Source organism: Galeopterus variegatus, unplaced genomic scaffold, assembly GCF_000696425.1.
Source record: "Galeopterus variegatus unplaced genomic scaffold, G_variegatus-3.0.2 Scaffold1157, whole genome shotgun sequence".
Taxonomy (NCBI): Eukaryota; Metazoa; Chordata; class Mammalia; order Dermoptera; family Cynocephalidae; genus Galeopterus; species Galeopterus variegatus.
This window is the reverse complement of record NW_007727268.1, coordinates 421,736-430,976: the sequence shown is the minus strand read 5'-3', so window position 1 is coordinate 430,976 and position 9,241 is coordinate 421,736. Positions and strand designations below refer to the sequence as shown.

General features: G+C 43.6%; 1 protein-coding gene across 1 annotated transcript in view; it reads right to left on the bottom strand.

Annotated features, from left to right (window-relative positions):
• Window positions 1–594: 594 nt before the first annotated feature.
• LOC103592481 (hydrocephalus-inducing protein homolog) overlaps window positions 595–9,241 on the bottom strand; it is a 66,508-nt gene continuing 57,861 nt past the window's right edge. Inside the window, exons 15-17 of the mRNA XM_008575222.1 lie at window positions 6,353–6,551; window positions 2,266–2,365; window positions 595–698 (exon numbers count right to left, since the gene is read on the bottom strand). Of these exons, the coding sequence (XP_008573444.1) occupies window positions 595–698; window positions 2,266–2,365; window positions 6,353–6,551 (403 nt within the window). The remainder of the gene's footprint in view (window positions 699–2,265; window positions 2,366–6,352; window positions 6,552–9,241) is intronic.

Here is a 9,241-nt window from a genome sequence, read left to right as displayed (position 1 = left end):
ACCTTACCTGAGGGACCTCCCCAACCTCCTCGCCCCATGTCACCCTTTCCTTTCTGAGAAAAGTCCCTGATTTAGTGTTTCATTTTTAATTTCAAGGGATGAGCACAAGCTGGAGTTGTATTCTACCAAGGCACTATTGGATTCTTTAGTACAGTGGTTCTTAAAGTTACAAAAGAGGACAAGCCTTTCTTCACATGAACCATTATGGAGAAGGCCTACTTGTAAAACAGATGCAAGCTGCAAAAAGGGCAGGACGGCTTGCAGCCAGGCCCCTCATCTCTGGGCTCTTCTCCTCCCCAAGACCTTCTCTTACCCCCAGGATCTCTCCTCCCTGCAGCTTCTTCCCTCCAGTCTCTCCCTCCACCCCTGGACCCCTGTGGCTCCAGGTACATTCAGAGGGTCCTTAAAGATCCCTGTTAAGCTGCAGAGTTGAGGGCAGTGTGAAATCTCTGCTCTCTTAGCAGGTGCAATTCCATTCATTTGAAGCCAAGGGAGGCAGAAAGCAGACATAGTTCTTATGGTTTCCTTGATTGACTTTTTAAAAGAATTTCCCATGAGTGGATGTGGATGGCCCCACACCTGATGGGATTCAGGTTACCTGAATGTGATCTCGTATTTCCCGCGGTTCTTCAGTTGCAGGGGCTGCTTCACCTCCTCCATGACCCTCACGATCCCGAAGTCCAGGCCTCCTTCAGCCCCTGCAGAGGCCAGGAGCCAAGGTGGGGAGGGTGAGTAGGGAGCGAGAAGCAGGGGAACTTCCCACCGAAGTTCACACGGAAAATCCACAGTGACAATTCCAGAGAATTTGTTTTCCAAAAACACTGTAGCTAGAAAAGCCTCTTGCAAGTGAGTGTTGGTCAACACACAACAGATGCTGCTCTTACACCCATTTCAACCGGGCAGCTCCCTCTGGGTTCCACCCTAGGCTCACTGTCTTTACAGGTCCACCATCAGCTAAAACTCCCAGTATTTTGGGGCTGGCTGGTTAGCTCACTTGGTTAGAGCATGGTGTTGGTAACACCAAGGTCAAGGGTTTGGATTCCTGTACTGGCCAGCCAAAAAACAAGAACTTCCAGTATTTAAAAAAATGTATCAACTGTACAATTTACAGAGTTGGGATAATACATGTAGATTTGTATTGCTTTACTTAGCATCATAAACATTTCCCCAAATAATTAAAAACTCCTCGTAAATGTGATCTTAGAGGCTGCATACTATTCCATGATATGGCTGTTCCATAAGTTACAACATTATTCCTATAGTAATATTATTCCATTACTGATTGACATTTAAGTTATTTCCAACTTTTCATTATTATAAATAATGCTTCAATAAAGATCTTTGTACATAGACTAATGACATATAAGCTAGCATGTAGCTTTAACATTCTATGAATCTTGCTAAGAAGGGGACCTATTAGGAGAAGGGGGGATAATGGACAACCACATGCTCAAGGGAGAGCTATAACGTGGGTGTTAGGATACATGGAATAACGCCCCTCTCCCCGAAGATATCCATATCCTAATTCCTGCACTCTGTGAATTTGCTACCTTACACGGCAAAAGGGAATTAAGAAAGCAGATGGAATTAAGATTGCTAATCAGCTGACCCTTAAAATAGGGAGATGAATTTGGATTATCTAGGGGGCCAAATGTAGTCACAAGAGTCCTTAAAAGTAGAAGAGGAAGGCTAGAGTGGGAGAAACAGAGAGATGGCAGCGTGAGAAGCATGTGGACCAATATCACTGGCTTTGAACATGGGGGAAGGAGATCACAAGCCAAGGACTGTGGGCAGCCTCCAGAAGCTGGACAAGGTAAGAACGTGGGTCCTCCCCATCAGCTTCCAGAAAGGAGCACAGTCCTGCTGACACCTTGTTTAGAGCCTATGAGACTCCTTTTGGATTCTGACCTACAGAACAGTAAGATAATACATTTGTATTAAGCTGGAAAGTTCATGGCAATTTGTCATGGCAGTGACAGAAGACTCACACAGGCAGAAAGTGTGCTTGCTACCAATAACTGCTCAGAAAAGAGCTCTGCAAATTTTATATTTATGACCACCCCCTTGTTACATCCAATTGGAGAAATTACAATTTGTAGTAATGTTGCTAATGTCACTCTGGGACTTGCATTACTGTTCGCCAGAATTCTTCCTCTGCAACCACCACGGAACTAACAATGCACCAGCCTTCCTCCTCACATCAATACACTCCACAAAAAGACACAACTTCTAAACACAAGTCTTTCCTTGAAGGGCTCAACAGACCTTTGGGGAAGGTGATGTCCAAGGCGACGTCATAGGACTCTGCAAAGATCTGGATGTTTTCAATCTGGACAACACCAACAAGATTCTCTGCATCTAAAACCTGTCAGGGTAAGAAAAATTCCTCAGCAAAAACAAGACTCAGGAGGTGCTTGGAGCCTGAAATGTGTAACATGCAATGGGACTCACGAAGGAGACATAGCAGGGAGTGTTGTGGAAATGTATTGAGCTGTAGGTCTTTTATCTTCGCTGAGCATTTGGCAGGATTCGTGCCCCTCATAACACTCTGATTCAGGAATGCACAATATAGGGATGGGAGAAAGGGACTGCCGTTGTCTTCTTGTCCTCTTACTGGGTTTAAATTATTTTCATGACTGTTGCTACATTACTGAGGTTTGCGCTGTGAGTAGGAATTGCAGGAAAGTGATTTTTTTGGAACTTTTAAACCAAATAAACCTGGAGAGCATTTTTCTGACACTTGAAATAGAAAAACCTTTATACTCTAAGCCATTCTTGCTTTACTCACCTGTAAATCTGCATTGCTCTGTTCTTTGTGACTTACCCTGTGGAAAAAGTGCTAAATTTTTCATACAAAGTAAGAGTGTGTAATGTTTCTCTAAAATGCAAATGTTGTATTTACATGGACATTGCTACCATAGAGACCCACAGCTCCAGTTGGTCACTGACCCTCTGTTGTGACCCTGTTGGTGACACCCCCCCTCACCATTCTGAGGAGCCTCTGTCCTGGGGCCAGCTGTCAGCCTGGCGTGGCTGTTGACTTCCGAGACTAACTGGGAGGTGATAAAGGGTCTGTTCATTAAGGGAAAGAGCTACTGGGCCACGGGTGTGGCTCTGCTATATCTACGTGGAGACCACCCGCCTCTCTGCTGAAGCCTCCATTTAGAAAACTAAGTCACCAACTGCCCATTATACGTGCTTTGGGTGCCAAGGGGAAATTTGCAGCTGTCACCAAACTCAATGTTTAATTTTTCAATTTTTCTTTTTTTTTTTTTTGTCTTTTTCCGTGTCCGGCAACAGATCACAACCCTCAGTGTTGCCCCCGCACCGGACCGGGGACCGGCAACGGGATCGCAACCCTCGGTGTTGCTTCCCGCGCCTCGCTCAGCCAGTGAGCGGGAACCGGTCCGTATGTGGGATCCGAACCCTTGGGCGGGAGCACTGCCGTGCTTCCTGAGCGGCGCACTATCCAGTGCGCCACCGGGCCGGCCCTCAATTTTTCTTTCACCAGACATTTGTCAGTGTTTCATGGAGCAAATTGGACTGACGAGTTTTATCTTCTTCTGTGGCTTGCCCTCTGGCAGGGCTGACAAGAAGGGCTGACTGCATTTATACATCCCCTTCTTTGCTAGATACCCAGTACGCAGAGCATTCTAGTTCCTTTGCTCCCTGACTTGGGAGGGTTGGATTAAATTTGGTAATTGAGGAAAATAGGAAGGATAACTTAAGAGGTACACAAATAAAATAAACAAGTTCACTGGAACACTTTCCAAAGAGACCAGAAAGCAAGAGGTTTCCTCCTGCAGATGTTGAAGGAATATAATCTGAGGAAGAGAAGCTGTAGTTCACTTTGGGGGGCTTCAGGGAGACCCACTCTGCTTTGTGCAGAGCCCTAATCAGGCTGCTGTTTGACTGGGACACACAGGGATGGTCACAACAACTGTTAAAATACAGAAATGTTTCTGTACCAGTTAGTAAACAGCTGCCACAATGACCTCTCCAAGTGTGCCCTTGCTGCCTGCTCCTGCAGCCCCCCACCATGGGAACCCCTGGACTCCCCACAGTTCAGCAACTAAAGGGTGGGGCTGGCATAGACGGGGGACTCCGGGACCCTCCAGCAGCCATGGGCTTGGGTCCCTTGTGCAGAGACTGGTGCTAACCATGTTGACCATCACTCTGGGCTTCATACACATTTGTGGATTGAATGATGCTATCAATATCTGTTTTCAATTATCTGAAGGGCTGTCATAAGTAGGGGATAAGAGAGATTATCTAATCCCATTGACTGGCCTCGAAAAGTAGAAACAGGATTGATGCATATATGTTACAGGAAGAAATCTGAGCTCAAACCAGGGAAGAATTAACAAAGCTGTTTAAAGTGAGAACAGGCTGCTTGGAGCGGTAGTAAGTTTTCTGTCCCTGGAGGTATTCAAAGAGAAGCTCAGGGGCCGGCCCGGTGGCGCACTGGATAAGTGCGCCACTTGGGAAGCGTGGCGATGCTCCCGCCCGAGGGTTCGGATCCCACATACAGACCGGTTCCCGCTCACTGGCTGAGCGAGGCGCGGGAGCAACACCGAGGGTTGCGATCCCGTTGCCGGTCCCCGGTCCGGTACGGGGGCAACACTGAGGGTTGCGATCCGTTGCCGGACACGGAAAAAGACAAAAAAAAAAAAAAAAAAAAAAAAAAAAAAAAAGAGAAGCTCAGACGACCTCTTGAATGTTGCAGAGTCACTTCAAACATTAAGTCAATGATATTCATTCATTCGTTTGTTCAGTCATTTAACAGACTCTACTACCTCCGGGCCTGTGCTAGACACTGAGGATATGATGGGATAGTGGGTTGAATGGTGGTTCCCCCAAAGGTTTATCTACTTCTTAACTCGCAGAACCAATAATTGTGACCTTATTTGGAAAAGGGGTCTTTTCAAATGCAATTAAGTAAAAAAATCTCAAGATGAGCTCATCCTGGATTATCTGGGTGGGCCTTAAATCCAATGACAAGTATCCTTGTAAGAGATATAAGAGAAGACAAAACCAGGAGTAGACCTTGTGATGACGGAGGCAGAGATTGGAGTGATGCAGCCACAAGCCAAGGAACACCAGCAGCCACCGGAAGCTGGAAGAGGCAAGGAAGGGTTCTTTCCTAGAGAATTCTGAGGGAGTAAGGCACCGCTGACACCTTGATTTCAGACTTTGGGCCTCCAGAACTGTGAGAGAATAATGTCTGTTGTTTTAGGCCATTCAGTTTGTAGTAATTTGTTACAGCAGCCCTAGGAAACTAATATAGATGGTGAATAAGACAGGTGAGATCCTGCCCTAATGTAGTTCACGTAAGAAAGTAAGGAAAGGAACAGGATACTGTCAGAAAGGGGAAAGTGCTCTGGAGGATAGAAGACAGGGTGAGGGATTGCACATAACAGGGGATTCCCTCAACGGGATGACTAGAAAAGCCCAGATGAAGCAGTGATGTTCAGCGGACCTAAAGCAGGCACCAACTCTCCAGAGATCCAAGGGACAGATTCCTAGCATGGATGCAGCAAGGCCAGAGGCCAAGGCAGGGAAGAGCAGAGACAGCATGATAGGAGCCAACGAATGACGGTGAGGGTGGAGTGAGATACAGAGGCAGGTAGGGCCTTCCGAGCAGGTGAGGACCCTGGACTTTCTTCTTACTGCGGTAGGAAGCCAGCAAAGTGCTTTAGGAAGGGGAGTAACCTGACCTGACATTGTAAAGATCCCTCCGAATGCTTGGGGGGAATGCAAAGAGGGAAAACAGTTAGGGAGCCTCTGCGGAAGTCCAGGTGAGAGATGCTGCAGGTGGCCTGGGCAAGGGTGGTGGTAGCAGTGTAGGCAAAGAAGTGGATGGGAAGGAGATACGTTGGGAGGCAGAACTGGGGAGGCTTGTTGGAGGACTGGGTTGGAAGGGAGGTCAGGGAAAGGGAATCAAAGATGATCTCCAGGTGTCTGTTGGAAGCAACAGGGTGGAGGGTGACATTTACTGAGAAAGGAATCTGATGGGTGACTAGGCGTGGGGGAGTGAAGTTAGGAATCTGATGCCTACCTACGAATAGTAACGCCCTTTATTCCTTCATCTATTCACTGTATTCCTTCATTTATTCTGCATTGACTGCACGCTCCATTCCTGGCACTGGGAAATCCATCATGAGCAATCTTGCCTTTTTGGAGCTTGCACTTGTGAAAAATACATTGGGGATGTCAAACGGGCTTCAGATGGGAGTACATAACAGAAGACCTGGCTTTGTGTGTGTGTGTTGTGCTGTGTGTCTGTGGTGTGTCAGGGAACCCAATGTGTACACATTCTGATGACTGAGTCTGTGGATGTGTGAAACCTCACCTCCAACCGAATAGCCTTCTTGATGTTGACAGGTTTGGATGGCTGGAAATGCACATGCAGGCTGTACTCAGCCGTGGCGGGGATGGTCCCCTGCATCGTGGATACAGTGAAGTCATCGCCCAGGTGCTCCAGGCTGCTGATCCGCCAAGCCACGGGGAGGGGTGTGACATTGCGGAGAAGAACAACCTTGGATTCTTTTCTGCAGAGACCAAAAGAAATTTTTGTCAGTTTTAAATGATGTTTTTAAACCACAGTTTTATCTTTTGGGTGTGGGTGTTTAGAAATTTCTTAACCCTTCTTTCAGCTGATTTTATTAAGGTCTGTTAGTTTACAGGGCTGAGCCAATATTTATGATTCTTAATTTTTTTTCACATACAAGTTAGCCCAAATTAAATGTCATAATTTTAAACTTACAGAAAAGTTGTACACATTCTTCTATACCCTTTATCTAGATTGACCAGTTGTTTACATTTTGCTCTATTTGCCTTGCATTCACATTCCCTTTCTCTCTCATATCCGTATTAGTTTTTTGGAACCATTTGAAATTAGATTGGAGATATTAAACTCCTTTACCTTTAAATATGCCAGTGTGTGTTTCCTAAGAGCAAGGACCCTTATCAAACCCAGGAGATTACCTAACCCACACTTCAAATGCCATTTTTGTTTGAATGATTTTTTTCTAGCTATTTTTTTCCCAGTCACGGATTCAATCCAGGATCACGTATTGCATTTATTTAATTGTTACGTCCCTTTAGTCTCCTTTAAATTGGAAAAGTTCCTCTGTCTTCTTTTATGCTTTTTGACCTTAACATTTTGAAGAATGTTTCTTAATTTGGGTTTTCCTGGTACTTCTTCATAATTAGACTAAGGATATGCACTTTTGGCAGGAGTACCGCAGAGCCGATGGTGTGTCTTTCTCACTGCATTGTATCGGGAGCCTCTTGACATCAGTTTGTCCCAATAATGGCGATGTTAGGTTTGATGACGTGGTTAAGGTTATGCTCAACAGGTTTCTCCATTGCGGACTTACTATTTTTTCTTTATAATTAATAAGTAATTGTAGGGAGATACTTTGAAACTATGTAAATATCCTGTTCCTTGTTTCACCCACTTGTTTTCGCATCTGTTGGTCAGCATCCACCAGTGTTTCCACATTCATTAGTCGGTATTTTCTGTTGTAAGGAAGAGCATTCCATTCTTCCTCATGTGGTTTTTCATTTACTTATTTATGTCAGTATGATTTGTGAATTCTCATCTTATTCAATAGGTTATAATCCATCGCTATCATTTACCTTGGCATTCAAATTGTTCCAGATTTAGCTAGTGGGAGCCCCTTCGAGTTGGCTCCTGTATCTTTCTGCTATGTCTCCATGATTCTTTAAGCACCTCTTTACTTTCTGGTGCAACAATATGTTTCTAGCTCATCTGGAACTTCTTGTACTTTCCCTGCCCCAGCCCTGGAAGAAGGCTTTCACCATGAATTGTTCTTGTTTACTGGAGAATGATGTTTAGAAACCAAAATCTGGATGTTGGTGTGCTCACTGCTACTGCATATCATGGTTTCCAGGCCCTTTTATCTGACAGAGCTAGGAAATGTGTGGTGTGTTTGCATTTTCATTTTCCCCATCTGCTTTCATCCTCTCTTCCTTCTTTCCTATCTTTCTTTAATTTAATCAAATCCTTTTTAACATTCTACTTTAATTCCTTTATTGGATTTTTAGTTATGCTGCTGGGGTAGATGAGTTAAAGCATCTGTTTTGTGATCCATTTCTCTCCTGATTCTGGGGAGGTGCTCCTGGAAAAAGAAAGAAGGCAGGTGACCTGGTCTAATCTCCTTGTAAAGACGAGGTTAACTGAACCTGGTGGCAAACAGACTAATAATATTTTCTAGGCAAATAATCTTTATACTTGGATATTAGCAGAATGTTCCTGATTTAGGATTGTTAAGTAAATAAACTTAGTTTCTGGATTTATGGGAATGTACTCCCTAGAAAATGTCACATAAATTAGGTGACCTTCTGGGATATAAAATCTACATATGTTTCATAACCAATTCTCCCTGCTGAATAAATTAATCTGCAAATCTCACTGAGCTATTACTTTGGGCCAGAAAGTACATGCCTGATGTGGAAAGAATGAACCTGGAGAGTCATAAAAGATGTCTCAGACATCTTTCTTCTTCATTTGTGTCTTTTGATTGTACCATTGAAATTATCAGCAAAGCTTGATATTGGGTAAGATCTCTATTTGTGTGGGTCTGATTTAGTAATCCAATCCTTTATGTTAGTTCAAGTGGTTTGTGTTATTTTTATTTTAGTGATTGCTCTAGGGATTATAATATACATCCTTAATTTATTAGAGTCTACTTAGAATTAATATTGTACTGTTTCATATAAAATGTAAGACACTTGTGATAGTATTAATTCCTTTTACACCTCACACACCCATTGTGTGTGGTATTGTGTGTGTATATATAGTACCCTGACATATGGGTCCAAGAAGAAATTAAACAGGAAATCAGAAAATTTATTGAAACTAATGAAAATAATGACACATCATACCAAAACTGCAAAAGCAGTACTAAGGGGGAAATTTATCACATTAAATGCTTACTTCAGAAGAATGGAAAGATGGCAAGTAAACAACCTAACACTTCACCTTAAAGAACTAGAAAAACAAGAACAATCCAAACCCGAAGTCAGCAGATGGAAAGAAATCATTAAGATCAGAGCAGAACTTAATGAAATAGAAATCCCCCAAATGATATGAGATCAATGAATCAAAAAGTTGATGTTTTGAAAAGATAAATAAAATTGACAAACCATTAGCAAGGCTAACTAAAAAAAGAAGAGAGAAGACCCAAATAACAAAAATTAGAAATGAAAAAGG